Genomic DNA, 26,912 nt, shown 5'->3' with positions numbered 1-26,912 from the left:
GCTTGACTCCAATGGGGCAGGAATACCCACACTGCTATCTCAGTGGCGTTGGGGTATAAAAGTAGTGATAGCAGGTGTGGGAGTGTGCCTTGAAAGGATAGCTTTTATCAGATGCAGAAGCCTATGACTGGTTCCTGAATTTCACTACCAAATGTTTAAAAGCTTTTTGGTTATTGGTATCCTTCATTTTACCATGTGGCTTTTTGGTTACAAGTGTTGCTAATATCTCTTTAGAGACTCTACGATTGTAATCCTCCATTAATTGGTTCTTCTTTTCCCAAATGATACACTTTTTGATTAAATTGTCCCTTCCCTATGAAAGCCCTTTTATTTTCTAGCCAAAGCCCCCCTCCCCCAAATCCTACAGATCCTCCCTGCTCTGGTTGGGAACCCCGCTTCCTTCATATAAAATCTCCCCCGACTATCACAGGCTTTGTTGACCACTTACCTTCTTGTCTGAGCTGATGGAGTACTTAGAATGAACACAACAGAGCTGAGCATTGAATCCACTGGGCCTTCTCCCCACATGGGCACTCGGATCTCTTGCAGCAGGTTAAATTCTGATGTATGGAATCCAGAGCAATGAATGGAGGCTTATTCTGCCATTAGTTAGCCATAAGACTCACATCATTTCTTTGGCTGCTCTAAGCCTCCGTTTCTTTTGATGTGTACCACAGAAATATAGCTGGGCTAAGCAGTTACTGAGATAATGATATAAAAGTGCATTAAAAACAATGAAGCATGATACCTCTGACAGATAATATTATTTTTTTAATCCTTAGGGGTTTATAGAAAATGCAGAGTCAGCAGATAAGGGTTGAATCCAGACTCTGCTACATATTGTCTGTATAAGCATGGGCAAGATGTTTTCTTATCTGTAGTAGGAATAATAACATCCATCCATTGGGGATATTGGGAGAATTGACATAATGTTTTTTCAAGTGCATCGCATTGTGTCTACCACATAGTAGGTGCTCAATGAGGGTTTGCTTGCCTTTCACCTGCTCTTAACATATGTCCTAATTTTTTTTAAGATTATTTATTTATTTGACAGACAGAGATCACAAGTAGGCAGAGAGGCAGGCAGAGAGAGAGAGGAGGAAGCAGGCTCCCTGTTGAGCAGAGAGCCCAATATGGGGCTCAATCCCAGGACCCTGGGATCACGACCTGCACCGAAGGCAGAGGCTTTAACCCACTAAGCCACCCAGGCGCCCCTGTCCTAACTAATTCTTAATAAAAATGCAAGTTCTGTCTTTGTCAACAAATATCCTAAGCATGTATAATATGAATAATATCCATATAATAAGATATGATGTGATATATAGCTAATATCCATTTCTGGTAAAAGGATCTGTTAAAACCATGAATGATCAGTTGCCCACGTGATACCCCACCAAAGTTAAAGGAGATCTTCTTTTCTTAACCAGGGCCGCCTGCAGATGTGGGTGGACATGTTTCCCAAAGACATGCCTCCACCTGGACCTCCTGTTGACATTTCACCAAGGCAGCCGAAAGGGTAAGTCAGCTGCAGCCGATGGTAGCCTATGACTACGGTAGCCAACTGAAAGATCTTGACAGTTAATCAATTACAATTGTTGCATTGTAGCATCAATTACACGAATCAGTTGACACCTGATAATCATCTCTCACTTCCCATCTGGCCATTTACCACAGGTATGAGTGGTAGTAATTGTAACAGTTGTGATGTTCGAAAATGCTGGCCCCTGTTTTATGTAGGGGTCACTGCGCTTCAGCATTCTGCCACAACCTGAAAAATGTCAGCTAATGGAAGCAATTTCTGCTCAGAGAACTTCATGTCCTTGGTGATTCCAACAGGTCATTTGTTTTTTTTTGTTTTTAATTTATTTTTGTTTATGTACAGTATAACAGTGTTCATTGTTTTGGCATCACACCCAGTGCTCCATGCAGTACGTGCCCTCCCTATTACCCACCACCTGGTTCCTCAACCTCCGACCCCACCCCCCCACCCCCACCCCCGCCACCCCTTCATAACCCTCTGGTTGTTTTTCAGAGTCCATAGTCTCTCATGGTTCATCTCCCCTTCCAGTTTCCCTCAACTCCCTCTCCTCTCCCCATGTCCTCCATGTTATTTGTTATGCTCCACAAATAAGTGAGACCATATGATACTTGACTTTCTCTGCTTGACTTATTTCGCTCAGCATAATTTCTTCCAGTCCCGTCCATGTTGTTACAAAAGTTGGGTATTCGTCCTTTCTGATGGAGGCATAATACTCCATTGTGTATATGGACCACATCTTCCTTATCCATTCATCCGTTGAAGGGCATTTTGGTTCTTTCCACAGTTTGGCGACCGTAGCCATTGCTGCAATAAACATTGGGGTACAAATGGCCCTTCTTTTCACTATATCTTTTTCACTATATCACTATTTCACTGTATCTTTGGGGTAAATACCCAGCAGTGCAATTGCAGGGTCATAGGGAAGCTCTATTTTTAATTTCTTCAGGAATCTCCACACTGTTCTCCAAAGTGGCTGCACTAACTTGCATTCCCACCAACAGTGTAAGAGGGTTCCCCTTTCTCCACATCCTCTCCAACACACGTTGTTTCCTGTCTTGCTAATTTTGGCCATTCTAACTGGTGTCAGGTGGTATCTCAATGTTGTTTTAATTTGAATCTCCCTGATGGCTAGTGATGATGAACATTTTTTCATGTGTCTGATAGCCATTTGTATGTCTTCATTGGAAAAGTGTCTGTTCATATCTTCTGCCCATTTTTTGATATGATTATCTGTTTTGTGTGTGTTGAGTTTGAGAAGTTCTTTATAGATCCTGGATATCAATCTTTTGTCTGTACTGTCATTTGCAAATATCTTCTCCCATTCCGTGGGTTGCCTCTTTGTTTTGTTGACTGTTTCCTTTGCTGTGCAGAAGCTTTTGATCTTGATGAAGTCCCAAAAGTTCATTTTTGCTTTTGTTTCCTTGGCCTTTGGAGACATATCTTGAAAGAAGTTGCTGTGGCTGATATCGAAGAGGTTACTGCCTATGTTCTCCTCTAGGATTCTGATAGATTCCTATCTCACGTTGGTTTTGATGGAACCAAGAACTTAAGTGTTGATATTTTTGAACTTGGTAAAGTTGAGGAAGCCTACTGACTCACAGCAATACCAGAATCCCATACACACCAGCTGACTCCACTTTCAAGGTCTTCAGCCTAATGCTGCCTTCCTTCATCCCAGGTATGAATTGAGAGTGACTATCTGGAACACTGAAGATGTCATTTTAGAGGATGAGAATATCTTCACAGGACAAAAATCAAGTGATATTTATGTTAAAGGGTAAGATCATCAACAAACTCCATGCCCCCTCTTCTTCCCCTCCTCCTCTCTTTAACCCCCAACTGAAGCTATGACTTATGGAAGGTACTCCACCCACCTCCTACAGAGGGAGCCCATCTTACTCACCTTGGTAGATAAGATCACTTTTTTTTTCAAATATTATTTGGTTATTTTGCTAGGATTATTATCTTATGAAAATATTTTTGTGAGAAAATTTTATTACATAAACATCTCTTTTCCATCAAATGTTGGGTACCTAAGCTTTTTGAGTGGCATTCAAAATACCTGAAGCAAGTAGAGAGGTGTAATGCAACTGATGAGAGATTCAGTGTTAGGAAGGTTGTAAGACTAAGAGAGAAGCTCAAAGTTGCACCTTACTCTTTGCCAGTTCTACTGATAGGAAAGATGCCAACCTAGGACTCGGGAAACTATGCATTCTCTCTCTCTCTCTCTCTTTCTCTCTCTCATCACAAATGCTGCCCTTTGAGCCCCTAGTCATGGAGGCAGCTGAGGTGGTAGAGAATCAGAAGCAAAACTGATTCAAACATGACCCCTTGGATAAAACCCATCTCAGAAGTAGTGAACTCATTTCAGCCTCCTTTTGGTATTTCTTTGCCTTCCCCAAACAGGGAAGCCTCTGCTTCATTGGCTTTATTTCTAGCTTGCCATTGAATCTTGTCCATTTGGCTTCCCGAATAGCCATCGGCACTGTCCGTTTCCATCTTTACACACCATCGCCATAGTCTTCCCCTCCATCAATTCTTGCTGAGGACACTGAAGTGCCATGTGGATTGCTCTGTCTGTACTTACTCTTGCCTCCTGTAACTTGTTCTCTATGTTGAAACGTGGGTTATCTTTTCAAAACACAATCTGATCAAATCAGTCCTATACTTTAACCCTTTTAGTGACATCCTATTTTCTTTGGTTGAAGATCCAGATCCCTAATATGTCCTAAAATGTCCTATCTGACCAGCCCCTCCTATCTCTCCAGGCCCATCTCAATCTTCCTTGCTTTGTGCTCTCTAGTCATGCTGCACTTCTTTCCCACATTAGAATGTGCCACCACACCACAGGGCCCTTGTACATATCTTGCTGGTGACTTCTCCCTCTTCTCCCCCAATGTCTCCATCCCCTTCCCTCTGTAGCTGTAGCTCTCTGAAGGCAAGGGCCATCTCTGTGTGTTCCCATTACTCCTCTAGCAACTAGCTCACTCCTTGTCTCATAACAGACACCACATATATATTGGCTGAGTGAGCACCCTCTTCACCTAAAAATTGCATCCAGACTCTTAAGTGGTACCACTCTTCTGGGACAAGGGAGGTCTTGATCCTTCCCTGACCTGTGGGGATGGTATGTCTGCTTTCAAAAAGCAAGTGGTTTGGAATTATCAATTAGTTTGAATTAAAAGCACCTATTTTCTCAATAATTCGCTAGGGATAAGGTATTAGGAGAAAGCGTATTAACGGTAGCTTACTCTATACTGGGGATGCAAGAGGAAGACCAGAAAAGAGGAAATAACATTGTGCATAACTTGAAATACACAAAGCACCTTCCAGCTATTACCTCTTAAAATTCTTCAGAGCAACCACGTATTGAACTATGAACTAAGTACTGTCATTGCTTCTATTTTGCAGATGAAACAGAGGCACAGGGGGGTTGGACACCTTATCCAGGGCTTTCCAGTTAGTGATGGGAGAGCCCAGATTAGAATCCAGGTGGGTGCAGACAGGCTTCTACCCTCCATGCCATGTTGATGCAGGCCTGCTGGGTTTTTGAGACCCAGAACCAGTGAGGAGAGAGTCAATCACCGGCCTGAAACCATGAGTCTAAACCAGGACAACTGGAGAGGCCAACCAGGGTAGTGAGTGCAGAGGTGGGACCCTCACAGGAGGCCTCAGGGGGAGAGGAAACTCCAATTATACTTTCCCTTCACATTTTCCCAGTCTTCCCTCTTTACATGGGGCTTCAGCGTCTCGCCAGTATAGCTGAAGACATCTCCTGAACCTGGCTTAGAATGATGTCTCTATCTTGCTTCTCTTTCAGACCCTTTGACTCCTATTTTTCTCTTTCAGATTCAGTGGAAACTTCCATCTGACTCTAACTATCATAATTTAAAAACTATTATCCGTAACCACACGGAAACTAGTTAAATCACTCTCGATTAGAATGATGCCTGAAAAATGTACTCAGGGACTCAGGTGTGTAATTCTTTTTCTGTCTTTATTCAGGTGGCTAAAGGGTCTGGAGGATGACAAGCAGGAGACCGATGTGCATTACAACTCCCTGACTGGCGAGGGGAACTTCAACTGGCGCTTCCTGTTTCCATTTCAGTATCTCCCAGCTGAGAAGCAAATGGTCATTACCAAGAGGGAGAACATCTTTTCCTTAGAGAAGATGGAGTGTAAGACACCAGTCGTGTTGGTGCTCCAGGTTTGGGATTTTGAAAGGCTGTCCTCAGATGACTTTCTGGGTAAGCCAGTGGCTTTGTAAAGTTCACGTTAATGTTAAGGGTTTTGTCCCAGTTTTTGGAGAGCTTGGTTTGATCTAGCTACAAGGATAATAATTTCAGTGCTATTTATGATAGCAAAAAGTTAGAAACACTCCAAATAGCCATTCATAAGGGTTTGGCTGAGTAAGTTATGGTGCATCTTAGTGGTAGAAGATACATTTTCAAACAGACTTAAATTCATCTTTGCTCTACCACTAAGAAGATGTTAAATTTTGAGCTAGTTACTAGTCCCCTCTGTACCTCAGTTTCCTTCAGTTATAAAATGGGGATAGTAATATTACATACCTCAGAGAGCATTTGGAGCTCTAAAGTTGAAGTATGGCTTCAAATCTAATATAATTTAAAAAATAATGTAATTTAATATAATTACATTTAGTATAAGATTATTATGATTAATATAATTTAATGTAAAATTAATATAATTTAATATAAAATACAATTTAATTTAGTAATTTTAGAATATTTCAAAGAGCTAGAGCAAATAATCCTCAAATTTGTATGGAATCAGAAGAGACCCGGAATTGCTAAGGAAATGTTGAAAAACAAAAATAAAACTGGCGGCATTACGTTACCTGATTTCAAGCTTTACTACAAAGCTGTGATCACCAAGACAGCATGGTACTGGCATAAAAACAGACACATAGACCAGTGGAACAGAGTAGAGAGCCCAGATATGGACCCTCAACTCTACGGTCAAATAATCTTCGACAGAGCAGGAAAAAATATACAGTGGAAAAAAGACAGTCTCTTCAATAAATGGTGCTGGGAAAACTGGACAGCGATATGTAGAAGAATGAAACTCGACCATTCTCTTACACCGTACACAAAGATAAACTCGAAATGGATAAAAGACCTCAACGTGAGACAGGAATCCATCAGAATCCTAGAGGAGAACATAGGCAATAACCTCTTTGATATCAGCCACAGCAACTTCTTTCAAGATATGTCTCCAAAGGCAAAGGAAACAAAAGCGAAAATGAACTTTTGGGACTTCATCAAGATCAAAAGCTTCTGCACAGCAAAGGAAACAGTCAACAAAACAAAGAGGAAACCCACGGAATGGGAGAAGATATTTGCAAATGACAGTACAGACAAAAGGCTGATATCCAGGATCTATAAAGAACTCCTCAAACTCAACACACACAAAACAGATAATCATATCAAAAAATGGGCAGAAGATATGAATAGACACTTTTCCAATGAAGACATACAAATGGCTATCAGACACATGAAAAAATGTTCATCATCACTAGCCATCAGGGAGATTCAAATTAAGAAATACATTGAGATACCACCTAACACCAGTTAGAATGGCCAAAATTAGCAAGACAGGAAACAACGTATGTTGGAGAGGATGTGGAGAAAGGGGAACCCTCTTACACTGTTGGTGGGAATGCAAGGTGGTGCAGCCACTTTGGAGAACAGTGTGGAGATTCCTCAAGAAATTAAAATTAAATTTAAAAACATAGTAAGCACTCAGTAAATGATAGTCCAGCAGCCATTAAAATTTTGAATATTTAATGAGTTGAAGAGTTGTACAGGATGTATTAAGTGAAAGAAAGAATGTAGAAAAAAAATCCCCTTTCTGCAAAACATATGTTCATATGGACTCAGAGTCAGGGATAGTCAGAGGCAGGCAAAGAGACAAAGACTGACATAGGATAAGAACGAATGTGTATAGCAGTGATCACCTTTTGGGGGATGGAATTATGGAAAATTTTTCTATTAATTTCTGGTTTATGTACATGCTCTAAGTGCTTTCAATTAACAAATATTCTGTAATAGGGAAAGGTTATTAAAGAGAGAGAGATAAAACACTCTTGTAGTATTATCTTATTTTCCATAATATTCACTCATGGAAAATACTTTTTTGAGAGCCCACCAAGGTCTTGGACGGTAGCTACAAAGACAGTAAGACTTAGTCCTCCACTGGGAGGAGCTGAGTGGACTCAGAGGAAGGTGAGTTGGGGGAGGAAGTTCTCTTCAGTGGATTCATGCTGAGGCAGAGGAAAAAGCTCAGAGGACAGGGACATAATCCCCACACACTCAGGGAGTAGACAAGATGTCCAGCAGTGACAACACCCGAAGTCCTACATTGCAGCTCTGCCCTGTCTTCTACCTGCTACTACACTGGGTGCCTCAACAGCACCAAACATGTCTCTGTAATACTTGTATCCCGCAAACATAATACATGCTAGTGATCCAAGGTGGTGCTGGCTGAATGACAAGTGAGTGAGTGAATGAATGAATGAATGGGTGGGTGGGAGACTGATTGGTGGTGATGGGTACTAAAAGCCCTTCCATGACTATCAAAGGCATCTCTTCACAGGCTCCCTGGAAATGAACCTCAATAGTTTCCCCCGAGCAGCCAAGTCTGCCAAGGCCTGCGATCTCACCAAGTTTGAAAATGCGAGCGAGGACAGCAAGATTTCCATATTCCAGCAAAAGCGTGTGCGGGGCTGGTGGCCTTTTGCTAAAAGCAAGGAACTCACAGTAAGTGGCAGCTGTAGGAGACAGGGTTGGAGGGCAGACAGGGGCCATCATGCTCTTTAAATGAGTCACTTTGTAAACGTCAAGGGCCTTGAAGTGACACAGAGCACTTTAGGACAAAGGTTCTGCTGAGAGGCAAGAATTTTCACAATTTTATAAATGCATTAAGCTTCTGTATTTCAGCATACTTGATTTAATAGCTGTATCGGGTGGTTTTCTAACCTCTTAGCTTGAATTTATGCCCCTGGCATTATTTTTTTTTCAACATTTCTTGAAATTATGCATTAAGTCTTGGCAAATGTACAATTTTAATGGAACAACCTCATCCCTTCACCCTCAATTTTAAAAGGGATCCAGACTTTTAAAACTTCCTTGAGAAGGTGGCAGCAGGGAGAGCCATTTCCCCTTTTCCCTGCATTGCCAGCCTGGCCCATACTATGTGGCACATGCTGTGGATGCTTAGTCCTTTCACAAATAGTGGGAAGGAAGGAAGCCTTCTTAGTGTCCCTCCATATGGGATGGCAGATAACTCACGTGATGGACGGGAGTGCATTGGTGACCACTTTCCATGCTGCCTCCTCCTCTCGGTGGAGAGTATGTTCTCCCCTTGGCTCCTATGCCCGGTGGCAAAAGCACACCTGGGTTGGAATATTCTGGTCACACCTGGTTCTCTTTCGCTGCTATAGGGGCCCAGTGTGTGTGAGGCAAGGATTCTCTTTGCATCTGACTGGCCCAACGCCATGCATCTAGTTTTATTACATTTTTTGGAAGATTTTCTCTTCCCACCATTCTCAGTTGAATCTCTGATGGGTGAGGTTGGGTCAAGAGAATGAGGCTGCAGTCCTCACGGGCTTAGCCCATAACTGATGCTCAGTAAGTGAATTGATTGATGAATGGGTAAATTCACCAATGAAGTCAGCCTGGCCTCTACCCTCAATCAGCTCAGAGTCCAATGAGAAGGATAGATGTGTCTACCACCCAGTTCTGCAGGCAGTAGTCAATGAATAAAAGACACAGGGAAAGAAATGAGAGGAGGGAGGGACCTAATTCTCTCTGAGGATGTTGAGGAGTCAAGGAGAACAGAACATCAGTTTTTCAAGAACAAAAGCTGATAAAAAGACATTTTCTTGATGAAGAAGAGGGTGCATATCTACCTTGAGTAGAGGAACCATGAGGAGCACAACATGGAGGCATGAAGCATCCCTGTGTAGAAGGCTGACTGCCCGCTGGTCAGAGTTGCCAGAGTGCAGCATGAGGTTAGGACACAGGGACTGCCAAATCCCAAAATCCGAATTCATTTCTTTTGATATAATTCCAGTTTCTATAAAATCAACAACAGTAATGATGTATTTATGATTACATAATGGCCATTGTCATAATTTATTGCATGTTTATAGTGTTGGGTCCATGGTCAAAGGAGCGAGACTGATACAAAGTAAAGGTCAAGCAAAGCTTTATTTCGCGCCAAGCATCGAGAATCAAACTGACCGGCCAGGGCCGTCTCTTGCAAAGAGGCGACCCTCCCAGCCTCACAGACTAACTTTTATAGAGTAAAGTCCATGTGGTTGAGCCTGGCCACACACGGGTGGCCAATTGAATTACAATTCATCCTATAGTAGCTATTTGAACTAGCCTATCACTCTGGTCAGAATTGGCGCCCAAAAGGCAGGGCCCACATTCTTGGGTGGTTAGGGATGTGCTTTCCTGATTGGATGTCTCCACCTGGCTTGACTCATCCTTGTATTCTGGGCTCTGTTACCTCCTCCTGACCTGACACGTCCTGGTATATGGGCTCTGTTATCAGGGACTGGTCAGTCATATTTTACTGGTTTCCCAGATTGTTTCTAAGTAAGTTCCTCTGGGCCAGGGGCGGGGACAGGGGGTCAATCTAAGTTTACTGCATAAACAACAAAATGGCTCGCTCTGGCTAAGTAGGCCCTTAAAATAGCCCTTTAGAGTTTGCAAAATATGTTCAGACTTCTGTTATTTCATTCTATCCTAGTTGAGTCTTTATTTTCTGTCACTTATTTCTTCATTTCTTGCAACATTTTTCTATTGAGCATCTATTAAATGATAGGTCCTGGGAAGAAAATATGAGTAGTAACAGACATAGGTCTCTGTCAGCATGGAGCTTCTTTACAGTCCAACATCAAAGACACACACATATGTTGAAGAGTTGGGATTTTATCCTCAGAGCAGAGAAGTGTCCATTGGATTAAGCAACATGGAGATCACCAATGACCTTTTGAAAAGTAGTGTTGTAAAGGCTCATAGCAGCACTGTTCATTAGAGCCCAGAAGTGAAAACATCTGCATGTCCATCAACTAATGAAGGAATAAACAAAAGATGTTATATCCATACAATGGGGGATATAATTTGTCCATAAAAAGGAATAAAGTGCTGATACAGGCTCCAACGTGGATGGACCTTGAAAATATTCAAGTGAAAGAAGCCAGTCATGGGATGCCTGGGTGTCTCAGGTGGTTAAGGATCTGACTTCAGCTCAGGTCATGATCTCAGGGTCCTAGGATGGAGTCCCACATCAGGCTCCTTGCTCAGCAGGGAGCCTGCTTCTCCCTCTGCCTGATGCTCTCCCCTGCTTGTGCTTTCTCTCTCTCTGACAAACAAATAAATAAAATCTTTAAAAAGAAAGAAAGAAGCCGGTCACAAAAGACCACATTGATAGGAAACGTCCAGAATAGGCAACTCCATAAAATATAGATTGGTGGTTGCCAAGGCTAGAAGGAAGGGAAATGGGGAGTGACTATGAACCAGTACAGGATTTCTTTTTAGAGTGATAAAAATGTTCCGGAATTAGTGCTGGTGACTGTACAACTTTGTGAATATACTAAAATCTATTCATTGTGCACTTTCAAAGGATAAACTTTACGGTATGGGAATTATATCTCAATATTTAAAAAGCACTGTTGGAATGGTGACGACAGGTAGACTAGTATGTACCGTGCAGCAAGCAGGGAGTAAATTAGTAGAGACATGTGCAGACGCTACAAGCCTTCACAATTCCCATCTTTCCCTCTTCCCCCCAAACCATACCAGCTTTCCTCAGCTACTCTCTTTCCCAGCCACTCCCTGCTCTCTCCCACACCCCTGCTTTTCTAGGGACTGGTACTTCTGCTTGGAATGCCTTGATTCCCTTCTTCTCTGGGAAATCTCCTCCTTAAGTCTTTTGGGACTCTTTCCAGCAGTCACCTCCTCTGGGAAGCCTCCCTGATGTCCTGGCTGGGATGGGCTTGCTTGCTTTCATGCTTCCATCGCTCTTGTGACACTGATTTGTAATTGTCTGTATTCATGGTTCATGGTTCTTCTGCTGTGAGAGGCCTGGGTCCAGAGAGTGGGTTTTCTCTTTGTTTGTTTTTGGAATTTGTAGCGTCTCACGTGGTGTCTCACACAGAGTACGTGCCCAGTACATTGGTACTGAACAAGTCAACAAGTAAGACATTGATGCTACCATCAAAGAGATTATATGATTTCGTTCCCTTTTTATTCAGAGTACCGAACATGTAGGAAGTGTTCAACAAATAGTCTTTGAGAACAAACACATCAGCACACATTTCTTTATAAGACTAAGTGTCACAGTAAAAACTAGAGAACAATGTGCCAAAGAGAAAAGAGAGAAGACAGGTAGATTTTAATGGTGGGAGGTTCCGAGGATCCAGACAGGTTGGTTGGGGACATGTGGAGAAGGGAGGAAGGGTGTTTAGGCTGAGGCAGTATGTTTTCCTAGACTGCAGTAAGTATTGTGTAGTGATTAAGACCAAAGAATGTAGAAGCAGACAGCTTGGGTTTGAATCCTGTCCTCTCCTGACTAGGTGTGTGACATGAGGCAAGTTACTTAATCTCTCTATGCCTCAACTTCCATTATCTATAAAATGGGGATTGATTATATATATATATACATATATATATATAATTTATTTTTATTTTATTTATTATATATTGTATTTTTATTTATTTATTTATTTATATTATAAATTTATTTATATATAAATATATACAAATAAAACCCCATGGGGTTTTAGCAAATAAATGAGTTAATATAGATGAAGTATTTAGAACCATGGAAAGAACGGAAGACTGTGTAGTAAACAGGCTGTATACTCAGAGCTGGCTGTGACAAGAGAGTCAGCCACCATCTTTCCGGTTTGGTAGAGATTGAAAGGCAGAGGGAAACTGGAGGGGGAGAGGAACCATGAGAGACTATGGACTCTGAGAAACAAACTGAGGGATTTTGAGGGAAGGAGGGTGGAAGGTTGGGGGAGCCTGGTGGTGGGTATTAAGGAGGGCACGGATTGCATGGAGCACTGGGTGTGGGGCATAAACAATGAATTCTGGGACACTGAAAAAAAATTTAAAAAAAAAAGGCAGGGACGTGGGGAAGCTTTATAATGAAAAATAAAAGGAAGATACCAGGTTTGTTCTGATTCAAGGGTGTTGGGAGGCAAAATAACTAGAAGGGGAGCATCCTATGTGACTGGCTAAGGGAGAACACTGGGGGGTGGACAAAAATTAGGGCATCCTCCTCAAATAGGCAACTGGGAACCAGGCATGCCCAGAAACTGGGAGGGAGGGGTGTTCTCTCCCTGGATGTGTACATTGCAAAGAGATGGCTCTCAGGTCTTTGGGAAAGGTGGGTCCTGGGTATTAAAGACAAAGGGCGTATCTTCTATTCAAAAGGATTTATATGCACTTCAAAGAGCACCGAAATGTCTTCCAATTACATTTTCTAAAGTGACAGCTCTTAGAAAAAGGAGAGGGAAATCTCTTCCTTTATTTTCCATAGGAAATGTTAAGCTCCTTGTTTTTAATTTGGTTTTGTCCTTACACATCCTAAAGGGAAAGTGAGAATTGACTTTGTCCCTACCCACCCAGCAGCCACCCAACCGCTGGTTTGGCCTGCAGCAGCAGGGGTATAACCCATCTGCCTCTCTTTTCCCTCAAAGGAACCCATAACCACACATAGGAAGCCTGACCGGTAGCCTTCTCCCAGGGTGGCAGCGAGCTGGATGAACTGGGAGTCAGGGGGTGTCACAGAAAACCTCAGTCCACCACCTTCTGAGGTCATGCCATCTCCAAGTCTCAGTTTCCATGTCAATTAAAAAAAAAAAAAGTGGGTTGGACTGGGTGCCCCCAAGGTGCCTTTCCAGTTCAGACACCCTCTGTTTCTAAGCTTCCCACTCCCTCCCCGCCCCAAAGTCAGCACTCAGGAGGTCACAGTCCTATTCCAGGCACCAGCTGGCCAGCAGGGATTTGCTTTTGGCCACTGCCACATGCCCAGGCTTATTTTTAAAGCTACTTCTCTGTACACACAGGCAGTGCAATTTAGACACCGGGAACACAGAGCTCCCACTATGGAATGTGGCTGTGCTCATAGTCAGTGAAAAACAGCTCCAGGTGGGATTTGCAAATAACAGGTACCCTTGGGACAAAAGAAATGTATATTGGACAGGTAGGTCCTATATGAGATATATTGCACTATGCATGTTATACGTGTTATCTTACTAAAAGCAGCCTTTAAAGAAATCACTGCTTTAGAAGATGAAGATCAAGAAGTTTCTTGTACAGGCGAATCCCATCAATGGACAGTTAAATAGCCCACCTAAATCGCAAGACATCAACAGCTAAAATTAAAGGGGAGGTTTCAGTGCTTCCAGTTTCGTGTGAAAAACCCTCGTCAGTAGCTACTGTGGCTACACACTCATACACTAGGCGGTAAATGTTCAACAATGAATGAGGCAAATTCCTGGCATCCAGAAGCTCATAGCTTCACTGAGGAGGTGGTAGACACACATCATCAAAATAGTGTGTGGTAAACTCAGATTCTCTAGAAGCAGAGCGGGTACCTATTTTCATGTAAAGGTTATTTTAAGACAGAGTAGGTAATACACATGTATAGGAAATTTAAAAGACACAAGAGTGTAGCAGGAAAGAAAAATCACCCACATGCACGCCACCCAAAGAAAGCTTTTGTTAATGTTTGGGTTGTGCCCAATTGGGGTAGATTTTGGTGGATTTTACATAAACAGGGCCTTTTATGTTTGGTTTGGTGTTCTAATGAGCACTCCCCTACGTTATGGTATCAATGTTGTATCAACTCTTAGTAGTCTCAAAATAGAAACGCCCGTTTAATCATTGTGTTATTTCCTCAACATTTATTCATTTTAAAACATTAACATGTGGAAAAGTTGAAAGACTAGGACAATGATCAACCATTTATCCACCACCTAGGTTCAACACTTGTTACTATTTTCCTGCACTGATTTTGTCTGTATATGTAAGTACATAGTCTCTCACTGCCCCCAACCCCACACACATAAGTTATCAACTGAACCGTTTAAGAGTAGTCTATAGACATTCCAACACTATTCCCTATTTAAAAACAAAAACAAAACCCCCCAAAAACGAGTAAATTTGAAGATCTAATTGGTTTTATTAAATAATTTGTGAATAGGGCAGTATCCTATCTACCAAGTAAAGGGGAACTCCCCCAAGTTAAACAAAAGGAAAGTTTTTAAAAGCAAAGAGAGGGCATAAAGGAATTTATTAGTAAGAAATGCATTATTTGGGCAAGGTGCCCTCCTTAGAGGAATGAAAGGGTGTCTAACAGTAAATATCCAGGTTGAAATTCCATATTGGCTGACCAAAGGTTAAATTCCTGGGGCGGGAGTGGAGGGGTGAGTAGGAAGGAGATTGCATTTAGGGTAGGTTTTACGTCTTGGATTGTTGACTTGGGGTCTTAACCTAAGTAAATCCATCACGGGCCTGTGGTTTTCTTTTTAACCATTCCTGAATACTTCAGTGTGCCTCTCCTAAGAATATGGACATTCTTGTACATAACCATAATGCCATCATCACATATAAGAAGTTAATTATGATCACCCAACCCGATATCCACACCAAATTCATTTCTCCATCTACAAGAAGGATACCCTATTACTCTCAAGATGTATTTTCCAGCTGTTTCTTTTTTCAAAACAAGATTTAGTCATAGTTCACATGTTGCTTTTTGGTTATTTTGTCTTTTTGGTTTATTTTGTTTTAGAACGGTCCTCGATCATTTCTTGCCCTATGACAAGACCTATTTGATGAAACTGGCCTCACTTGTCTGGTTGTTTTCTCATGACATAGTTTATCTTACTCTCTAGACCCTGTATTTCCTGTGAACTAGAAGAAATTTAGGTGTAAGAGCATTATCAGGATCAGGTTAAACATTTTTGGTAAGAATACTTAAGACCTGATACTGTTTATTTCCCACTGATTATTCCAGGAGGCACATGGCCTCAGGTGGCCTCACTAGTGGTGACTGTGTTTACTCACATGATCGTGCTGGTGACCATGAGAGCTTTTCATTATAAAAGTACATTTTCCTCTTTACAATTAGCAAAGAATCAGTAGGTGACACTTTGTCACTGTGAGAAATCCCTGCCCTGCCACCACTTTCCACCTAATGGTGATTGTAATTAAGTATTTCATTGGTGTTGCAAAATGATTTTTCTAATTCTTTCTTCCTTCTTTACCCATTCCTTCTTTCCTTCCATCCATCCATCTCTATCCATCTATCTTTCCATGACCTAACTATCTATCCATCCACCCACCCATCTATAACCCTATCATCTATCTGTGGATCTAATTCTATCATCATTTTTTCATTTATTAGTAAGAATTCAGCTGTTAAGAAGAGCTTTCTCTCAACACATGGAAATAAATTATAGTCACAGCCTCCTCAAAAAAAAAAAAAAAACAGGAAAAATGTTTAATTCCATCAATTCCCACACTGTAGAATCAAGAATTGGTACAAGAGATATCTCCAGGGGTGGTAAATGGGATTTTTTTTGTCTTGCATTTTCCCCAATATCACTATGGACTTAAAGATTTAAAAATGTTTTTCCTAGCTCTCTTCACTGAAAGGACCTAGAAGTAAAATCACTAAGTAGCAAGAAGCATCTGAATCCTGGTTTCTAAATACCGATCTCTACTGAAAGAACCAGGCAGGCGTATTTGACTGATTCCAGGTTAGGGGCACAAGATGAGCCTGGGACATATCATTGTGACAAATAGGACAATTTGAAGAGCTGAAAGAATAATGACTGTGCTTTGCATATTATGCTTTTTCTGAGTTTTGAATTATTTCCTTATATTATGCCCGCCTTAGTCCGGCATGCCATTTCCCACAAAGTGGGAATTGATAGAATTAAACATTTTTCCTGTCTTTTTTTTTTTTTTTTGAGGAGGCAGTGACTATAATTTATTTCCATTTGTTGAGAGTATGACCATATAAGGTAATACACATACTTACATGGGCATTATATGTATCCACTTTGCCTGCACACATCCCCACCGTTAATGTATGAGAACGCCTTATCTCATACCACTGAAAGTTGTATTAATAAGCAACAATTATCACTGAAGAAGGCATATCTGACCTAAAGGACCCACACTCCTCCCCAAGGCATCCACTCTCTGGGCTCAGTGAAGTTCAAAGCCCGTAAATAACACACTCAGTGCAAGAAATCCAGTCTTTTCTGAACCTTTCTTGGTCATTTTTTTTCCATCCATAGATGTCATTAGGTTAATAGATAGTCTCTCAAGTTGTCCATTTTTTTTTCTAGCTCTGACCTAAAATTATATTTGGAGGATATTATTAGCTTAAGACCTCTACTTGGTGCTTGGTTGAGTATCAATAATTAAAACTGGGAACCCTCTGTGTGGAGAGATACAGAATGAGGAGTGGTATTTATCAGAATATGTCAGTAAACACTTTCCTCCTGGGGCCCACGTGATATCAGAAAAAGACTCTGTGAGCACTTAAGCAGGACAGTGAAGTGGGGGCAAGGCCCTTCATGGTACTAACCCATGACTTCTATGCCTAGGGCAGAATTGATTTCATATGCTCTGCTTCCCTTTTCTTTGCATTTTTCCCCCCTGTGGGACTATGGTTCTTCTCTGGGTGTTTTCTATTTGGGTAGATGTTTCCTATCAAATTATGTGTTTCCATCCATGAAATAGTGTTGAAGGTAGCAACTATGCTCTTTAAGAATTTGCTATTTACCAGGTGCTAGGTTGAGCACTGTATATATGTTATTTCAAATACCTGTCAAAGCAAATCTGTGGGATACATGCTATTAACCTCTTCAGGACTGCGAGACTGAAGCAGGCAACTCACCCATAAGCCAGTAAGTGGTAGAGTCCAGTTTCAAATGCAGATCTGTCTGTGCCAAATCTCATTCACTCAACTTTTACACCATGCTATGCTATGTGATCATAATCCTTAAAGTACCCAAGGTCATCCGTTAGATGGAAGTGAAAAACATATAATGCCATGGCCATGGCAAGGATTATGAAGCTTCTCTTGAACATTTCAAAATAGGCACATTTCCTTGCTGTTAAAAATATAGTTTGCTTCTTTTCTTCCAGAAAGAAGGAAGGGCCTCTTGGGCACAGTGAGTAACAGGGGATGGGGCTTGGTGTCATAGTATCTCAACACAAAACCTGGTTTTGTAATGCAAGTTAGCAACCATCATCAAGCCTTAGTTTCCTCAGCTGTAAAAAGGAAGTAAGGAGTCTACTTTACCTGTTGTCAGAAGGTTTACATGGAATGACGTATGTGTGGAGCACCTTGCAAATTCTACAGCCCTGTGACTGAGTTCATTACCAAGCAGTGGAAAACAAAGAGCCAGCTGTGATCCTCTTGCCCTGGTCCTAACTTACCCACTGTTGATTTTTGTCCTCTCTTGCAAACATCCTGGAGCCCAGCAACTGGTTAGTTAGCAACTAGTTAGGAACTAGTTAGCAACTCTTAAACTGACTCTCTTTCAAATGCAGATGGTTTGGATGAGGCTTCTGGCAGATAAATATACTGTTCAGTAGCACTTAAGTCACCTCTGGAAGACCTCTGGGAATTTTTGCATATTGCAAAGCCCTCTGCCATGGGTGGTAGGCTGGCCTCTTGGGTTTCTTCTAGCCCTCAAGCTTTGCAAGTTCTCCTGTCTTTCATGAAACCTAGAAATAGAGCCAGAAGTTGCCCTAAAGCCTATCTGGCCATTTGACAGGTATGGAATCTGAGGTACAAGAAGACAAAAGCCTTCAAGTGATAATTATGATGAGAATAAACCAATCACCTCATGTTAGAATTGGGAAGGTTCTGGCAAATCTTCTAGTCCAGCCATCTGGCAAATACATGAATAAGTTGGGCAGCCCACTATCATGGAAAGAGCATGAGTTTTGGCATCATGTGGACCTCAGTTCAAGTTCCAGTTGGTTGGCTTTTGCCTGTGTGACCTCGGGAAAGTTATTTGACCTCCACAGCTTCATTTTTCCATCAGTAAAAAGACCTACTTTGCTTGTTGCTGTGATTTATTGATAGATAGATAAATTGAAGGAATATAGGCAAAGTGGCATTCAATAAAGAATCACAGCTACAGATAGAGTAGTAGTACTATGACTCCACTGTTGATGGAGGTCGAGTGGATTGGAGTGACTAGACTGGACAGAAGCTTTTTATTCCTTCTTTCCTGGTTTTCAGATATTCCCCCAAATACCTGTATGTGCAAGCCATGACCTATAAGGCCAAGATTTGTCAATAGGAATGACAGACCATATATATCTGTGTTTTTAAGGAACAGTTCTGCATCATTGGGCATGTAATGTGTTCTGAGTCGGGCCAGGGTTGTAGCCTAAAGATTGGATGAGGCCCCCTAGGTTTGAACTCATGACTTCACTTGTAATATGCCCACTGCATTTCTTTACTAATTCAGACAACCATGCCACTTGCGTCTTTTCTCTAATTCAACCCCACCCTAGATACACTACTCTTCTCTAATTTCTCCCATGATTACATTTTCATGGTTGCCAGCAACCATCCTGGCTGCTAAGGAGTCCTGGCTCTTGGGGGGTGAATAGGTAAGTTAACACAGGCCCATTGGTTCATCAGAAACTGTAATCTTTTTACTGAGGTAGAAAATAAGGTTATGCCCCATCCACATGTAATTCCAAAACGACAGTCATAGATCTAAAATATTTCCATGATGCTTTAGTCCCCCCGTGGTTCCATGTCCTTCCTATTACCTTGAATCTCAATCCACAAAACCAAAGAGAGATGTCTTCACCAAGAACTGGAGTTCCAAGAGATCTTAATTTTTCTTAATCAGTAAGTCCCCAGTGTCTAGAACAGTACCTGGCATACAGAGGGTCCCTAAAAGTAGTGAACGACTGAAAAAACAAGAAAGAGTGACCCTTACCTTTTGCAGCTATCTTGTCTCAGGCTTTGATGACCCAAGACTTAGGTCAGTGCTAACAACGCCCAGCCTTCTGAAGAAGCACACAATTTTCAAACCAGAGGGGCTGCTTCTTTTCAAAGAAGGAAGAGGAAATTCAAGAAGAGAAGGGTAATTCTGAAATAATGTGTGCAGACAACAGAAACAATGAAGGGTAACAGAAAAGCCATTTGGCAAATGTAGGGCCCCACCCACCAATAGCCTCTGGAGAATCATTGGCAGAGAAGAAAGACTGTCAGATTAGAAAGGGTTCTGCCACTCAGGTAATTTGATCCCTTTCTAATTGCTATTGAGTTTCTGTATCAGTTATCCATTGAACCTTTACAAGTGAAGGAGCCCAAGCAACCAAGGATATGTGTGTCTGTGTGTACAGGTGGGACCTCTCCTTTCACAGAACTCAACAGCAACACCATTTCAGAGCTTTTACTGTTCATCATAAAAAATGGTTTCTCCTAGAACAGAAAAGGTAACAATTTTTCTCAAAACAAAGCAGCAGGATAGTCAAAATACTTCCTGGTGTTTTCCCACACTGGACACTGCTAGAAGGTTGCCATTGCTTCCAGGAGGTCTTTGTGACTAGAAACGGAAACTTTTGTCTTTGTGCAGGGCAAGGTTGAAGCCGAGTTTCACTTAGTGACAGCAGAGGAAGCGGAAAAAAATCCTGTTGGAAAAGCCCGGAAGGAGCCCGAGCCCCTGGCCAAGCCCAAGTGAGTGGGGTTGGGGATAAGAGCATAGGAAAGGCCCTTTGTACATTTCCCTAGAGGGCCCCTCTGGGAGGCCTGAGCCACAAGGAGGCAGCCAATAGGTACTGCCAAACCAGGTGGGTTTTTGTTGCTATAATTGAAAAATATTCTGAAAACAATATAGACTGTTTGGAAAATGGAGAGGATCCTTTTCTGTAATACTGCTTCATGAGCATTTCTAGAATAATTTCATGTGTTTTTTCTGGTCTTCTTATGTGAATATGAATTCTGCATGAATTTTTTTCTACTTGTTTTTGGATCACGCATTCACAATTTTCTTAATGTTTCATTTATCCTGTGCTGCAGAGTTTTGCTTTGTTGCCATAGTGGTCAGAATTAGGATTTTTTAATGCCTGTGGAAAATGCCATAGACTTGGTGCCCATAATTGACTTGATCATCACCCCATAATTGGATATTTAATTCACTTCTACCTTTTTCTATCATTGTAGTGTGATGAAAATATTTCCCTTTTATAATTTATTACTTTATTTTTTTTAAGATTTTATTTCTTTGAAAGAGAGAGAGTGAGTGAGAGAGAGAGAAAGCACAAGCTGGGAAAGGGTCAGAGGGAGAAGGAGAAGCAGACTCCCCTGCTGAGCAGGGAGCCGGACATGTAGCTCAGTCCCAGGACCGCAGGATCATGGCCTGAGCTCAAGGTAGCTGCCCAACCAACTGAGCCACCCAGGTGCCCCTATAAATTATTACTTTAGAATAAATTCCCAGGGTGCCTCGGTGGCTCAGTTGGTTAAGAGAATGCCTTCGGCTCAGGTCATGATCCCTGAGTCCCAGGATTGAGTCCTGCATCAGAGTCCCTACTGAACAGGGAGTCTGCTTCTCTCTCTGACCCTCTCCTCTCTCATGCTCTCTCTTACTCTGTCTTTTCTCTCTCTCAAATAAATAAATAAAATCTTTTAAAAAAATTAATAAAATAAAATAAATTCCCAGAAGTAGAATTACTAGAAGGGTTACCCTAATGAATTTAATCCATGGTTATATATCAATTAAAAAGTAAATATATGTGGTTATGAAATATGTATACAAATTACTCTTTCAAATTGTATTTATCCTATCCTTCCTGAAATCCCTAGTGTCTCAAGATGAGTGGTCCCTTCTCTATAATTACTTTTCATCTATCACAATGTTAGAAACATAATGGATACTTACTTACTCATTAATTCATAAATATTTGTTGAGCTCTTACAATGTGTACTTACTTAAAAAAAAATACTTTGAAGAACACCAAAGAAATTTAAGACATAAGTTCTACTCTAAGAGCTTCCAATCTGTTTGGAGAGAACACAGACTCATAAAGTAGTTAACAGAGTATAGAAGACCAGTGGGTTAGTTCCAAAAAGAGCTAAAGTCAAGTGATCGATGAGATAGGAATTTGGAAGGAGGGGGATCTTTATGGACCAAGGTGGTCAAGGAGGGCCTCTTGGAAGAGGTGGGGCTGAGCTGATCAGGGTTGGATGGATGGAGGGCTGTCAGACCTCCTTCAGACCAAGCTTTAAAATGATGCAGGAATCATCACCAAGAATGCTGGATTGCTCCTCTTCAAGGCAACATGAGCTTCTCCTATTCCCAGGCATCTCCTTGTGGACCTCTAGAAAGTTGGAGTCAGAAATACTTTCTGAGGTCTGGAGAATTCCATGTGTTGCCATCATGACCCTCTCCTGATTTTTCTCTTGCTTCCCTCGCAGCCGCCCAGACACCTCCTTCTCCTGGTTTGTGAGCCCCTTCAAGTGCTTGTACCACCTCATCTGGAAGAATTACAAAAAGTACATTATCATCGGTTTCATTCTGATCATCCTCATCATCTTCCTGGTCCTCTTCATCTACACCTTGCCTGGAGCCATCAGCAATAAGATCGTCGGGGGCCCCTAGAGAATCATGGAGGATTGGGCACCTCTCATTCCACTAATCATCTCTTCTTCCTCATATCTAATATGTAAGAGCATGTGCTCTGTGCAGGCACTGAGACGGATGCTAGGAGGATGAACTCAAAGGGTCCAAGAACCACTCCTTCTATCTAAAGACAGATAGGCTCTTTTTGGAGGAAATGGGAAAGGAGCCTCCTACCTGCTCCAACCCTGGCCACGATCTTCCAAACTCACAAGCCTGAAGCCATGTTTTTGCCCAAGAACGGCATGAAATGATGACTCCTTTGCCTCAGAGTAATCAATAGTGACCTCAAATTGACTTAGGCGAATGTTTTCTTTATGTAATTGGTTTTATTCTAAGAGGTCTAATTCTGGGTCTGAGACTTATTGGAAGCACTTTCTTTTAAATAAAAATTTTACAGCAAACAAACTGAAAGCATTTTTAGTAAATTACTAGACATTCGACCTCCCGTGTATCTTAACCTTGTTTAATCCTTACAGTTTATAGAACACATTCACTTATTCGGGCTCTGAAACTAGCTTGGAGAAGACTTTTTATCATGTAAAATACTTTGTTGTTGAAATTCCCATCTAGAGATGAGATGTTGCTGGTTTTCCATCGAAGTCAACACTTAAATAGAATACGTTCAATAGTAGAAATGAGTTCTGGAGAAATCCATTTGGATTTTCACTCTATGGCAATTTCCAAGTGGGAATTTTATAAATATGAAATATTATTTTGTGTATATGTGTGTGGGGGCTATCTCTATGACACCAGTAGGAATTTTCTTTGGCTAGATATATAAGCTGCAACAAATATGGTGTTTCCATACACCATGCTGTGAATGACCATCCTTGGCACTATTCAGCACTTAGTCTTACCACTATATGTAATAAGTACTATCATGACTCGCAAGCACACATCAATTTCAAAAACAGTCCCAGAAATGGTATCTTATGTACTTGTCAGCTGGGGTCAAGTTTCTTTTGAAAGAAAACCTTTGATTTTTCTACACTGTCTAGATCTACCACCCCATCTAAAGCAGAGAGTGGAAGTGAGCAGCTGGTGTTCTGAGTTAAAATAAGGAAACAAAGGAATTGAAGTGCTTGGCCTCATACACAAATAAATATAGCAACCCTATCTTCCTTCAAGCATGAGAGGCCATTTGATAGTATTGAGGAGACTGGATTGGGGTTCCCTCTCAACACCAGAAGCACCTGGGCTACTTTTTTCTTTAGATCATTTTCCACATATGTAACTCTTCTAAAATGAAGGATATTTACTTCCACATGGAAAGTCATTCCAGAATGTTCTTGGCTGATCAAAATAAGATTGAAGTATGCTGTGTGATCTTAGACTTAGTGTCGTTCATTGAATTCTGGCCCTAGGTGCTCACTGCCTAGTAACTATAATGCCCTATTTTCCTGAAGTGTTGAAAATAGAACATTTATGGCATTGGCAACGTTCCCTGGTGGTATTTGTTACATAAACTGTGCTTATTCTTGCTGTAGAATAGCACAGCCGCTGGGAGTGGTGGAGTCAAAAATATTTGATGGAATAGAATGCATACACTGAGTACATTGTGAGTTTAAAAAAAAAACAGCATATAAGTTAGAAAACTGTTTGTACAGCCTGATATAAAAAGAAAACACATATACATGCACAGATAAAGCCTAGGGGAATAGGCCAAATTGTGAATAGTGATTATCTTTAGGTAACAGCATCTTCTTTTTCCTTCTTGTTTTTCTATTTTTCCTAGAACTTCTAAAACAAATGTTTATTTTAGAACTTCTAAATATATATTATTTTTAAAGTAAAAATTCAATGAATAAATATAGATTTAAATGTGTTCATTTAGGGCGCCTGGGTGGCTCAGTGGGTTAAGCCGCTGCCTTCGGCTCAGGTCATGATCTCAGGGTCCTGGGATCGAGTCCCGCATCGGGCTCTCTGCTCAGCAGGAAGCCTGCTTCCTCCTCTCTCTCTGCCTGCCTCTCTGCCTACTTGTGATCTCTCTCTCTGGTAAATAAATAAATAAAATCTTTCAAAAAAAAAAGTGTTCATTTAAAAATATTTATTGAGTGTCTCTTATGTGCTGGGGGCGGGGTGCAGCAGACAAAAGATAAAGCTGGCTCCTTCTCCATGGGTATTACATTCTGGTAGCTCCTCAAGGTCTGATTTTATCTTCAAATTATGGGTTATCCAAGAAAAGCTCTGAGCAAGAGATGTGTTTCATGGATGAGGTTTAAGAGAAAGGACAACATACATTAGTGGTGTCATTCAGAAGGAAAAGAACACCATTACTTTAGGTTAGAATTAGAAATTAGAATTAGAATTAGAAATTAGGAAAAGAACACCAGTACTTTAGGTTAGAATTAGAACTTAGAATTAGAATTAGAAATTAGGAAAAGAACACCATTACTTTAGGTTAGAATTAGAAATAAAAATTAGAAATCTTTTCCTGCTAGATTTTGAACAGTAAAATGATGTTAACTTTTGACAAAATAATGCACATTGTTCAAATTCACCAAAAAAAAAAAAAAAAAAAAGCTGAAAATTGAAAATCCTTCAAAGTTGAATAGAATTCGTCAAGTTGACTGTGAGGCCAAAAGATGTTCAAATGCTGAAAAGCCTTTAGCAGAAGTATTTGAAACACTTTCAGATCAGATGGCATCATAAGAAATGTGTGAGAAGAAGTGGCAAGCAAGGATAATTTTGGAAGTAGCTATGTCTGCTGTTCTATACATAACTTATCACTTATGGCCTGTCCTGCATGTAAAAAAATAAATAAAATAATGTTCTAGGTCTAATTTTGCAGCCCTGGCCCTAAAGATATGACATTTTAAAAAATTTTAGAAATTAAAAAGCAAAAACGCCCATTTCCCAACAAGTTGCCATGAGTCCCTACATAAATTAGTCCCTACTAATTTATGGTCTTAAAAAGACTAAATTTATTCATTTGACAGATTAGAGTTTTTCTTTCAGCTTAAATCTGTTTCACAGTAGTTTTGTTTGTTTATTTATTATTTATTTTCACAATATTTGAATCCTTTCCTCCAAACTAAGCAAAACAAAATCAGTACCAGCAACACCACCACCACCAAACAACCCACAGGAGGATATCCAGGTCTGTGTTTCCAGTAGTTGAAACATTTGGTACCTTCCTTGCTCTTTCCCTTAAAACACACATAAGTGGAAATTACATTACTGACTTCACAGCTGGGGCTAATTGGTATTTATTCATTTAAAAGATAATTATTGAGCTCCATCCTTGTTCCTGGTGCTGTGACCAACATTAGATACACAAAAGCACACAACCCTATAAAGTAAGTCCCTGCTCTAGGGAAGCATAGATTTTGGTGGAGAGAGGACAGTGATGAAATAATGACACACGTGGATAGCTACCAACTGAGGGACTGAACAGGGGCAAAGTATTGAGAATGGAAAGAGCATCTCATGGAGGGTCCCCACTCATGTGGCAGTCAGGAGGACCTCCTGGGGAAGGAACGGATGGAGGGAGAAGGAGAATAAGACAGAGAAGGTATTACATGTATATGTATACTCTGTGTATATTATGTATACTCTGTATATATTACTCTGTGTATCTTCTACACAGAGAAGATAGCATGTGCAAAGGCCCTGAGGGGGCAGGGAGTGAGGCACATGAAGGAGTCTGAAAGAGTGTCCGTATTATAGTAAGAGACAGAAGGTGCTGAGGTGGAGCTGGGAAGTCATGAAAGGGTCACATCGTTTAGAGTTTGGGTCTTTGTTTTAGAAGTAATGGATGACAAAGGATTTTTAAGCAGTGGAGAGGCAGGATTAGATTTCTATTCCATGTGGAGAGCAGCTTGGAAAGTACTGTAGTCCTCCCCACAAGACAGGATGTTCGTTTCCACACAGTAATGAAGGCAGAGAAAGGAAGTAGAGGGATTAGAGATTATCTCTTTAAAGTTCCAGGGTGGTCTACTGGGGAATTTGGAGTCTAGTATTTACTCTGCTTCACACAAGTTGTGTGACCTAAGGCAGATAACTGTCCATCTCTGATCTATATTTTCCTTGTTTGTCATATGATGGCATTGGTATATATGGTGATGAGAAGTCCATAGCATATTCTGGCACAAAATTAACCTGTTGGTGGTGCTGTTCTGTAGAGAACTTAAAGAGATGGATTGACCTCAGAGCCAGATTGTGAGGGACTTCGAATGCCATGCTAAGAAGTTGAACTTTATGCAGCACAAAATGGGGAGGGAGCTAAGAACCCGTGCCAGAGCCAAGGCCATGGGGCTGGAGAGGAAGAGCCAGATTCCAGTATGTTGGTGAGGTTGTCTCCCCGCTTGCCCAGGCACTTGCCAGTGAGGACAGGGAAGTCCAAATCCTAGCCACACCATTTCATTTTTTTTAAAATTATGTTCATTTGGGGGGAGGAGTCAAGATGGCGGAGAACTAGCAGGCTGAGACTACATCAGGTAGCAGGAAATCAGCTCGATAGCTTATCTAAACACTGCAAGCACCTACAAATCCGACGGGAGAGTGAAGAGAAGAAGAACAGCAACTCTAGAAACAGAAAATCAACCACTTTCTGAAGGGTAGGACTGGCAGAGAAGTGAATCTAAAATGACGGGAAGATAGACCGCGGGGGGAGGGGCCGGCTCCCGGCAAGCGGCGGAGGAACGGAGCACAAAA

General features: G+C 41.2%; 1 protein-coding gene across 6 annotated transcripts in view; it reads left to right on the top strand.

Moving 5' to 3' along the window:
• FER1L6 (fer-1 like family member 6) overlaps positions 1–22,427 on the top strand; it is a 165,098-nt gene extending 142,671 nt beyond the window's left edge. For all 6 annotated transcript variants that reach the window (XM_046027179.1, XM_046027143.1, XM_046027133.1 and 3 more), the window contains 6 exons: positions 1,428–1,516; positions 3,219–3,317; positions 5,546–5,787; positions 8,156–8,319; positions 20,214–20,314; positions 22,052–22,427. In XM_046027179.1, coding sequence (XP_045883135.1) covers positions 1,428–1,516; positions 3,219–3,317; positions 5,546–5,787; positions 8,156–8,319; positions 20,214–20,314; positions 22,052–22,235 — 879 coding nt within the window. In that variant the 3' untranslated portion in view covers positions 22,236–22,427. The remainder of the gene's footprint in view (positions 1–1,427; positions 1,517–3,218; positions 3,318–5,545; positions 5,788–8,155; positions 8,320–20,213; positions 20,315–22,051) is intronic.
• The last annotated feature ends 4,485 nt before the right edge of the window (positions 22,428–26,912 follow it).

This window comes from Meles meles, chromosome 1 (assembly GCF_922984935.1).
Source record: "Meles meles chromosome 1, mMelMel3.1 paternal haplotype, whole genome shotgun sequence".
Classification (NCBI taxonomy): Eukaryota; Metazoa; Chordata; class Mammalia; order Carnivora; family Mustelidae; genus Meles; species Meles meles.
Note: the sequence above shows the minus strand (reverse complement) of the source record. Positions and strands in the feature narration are given on the sequence as shown.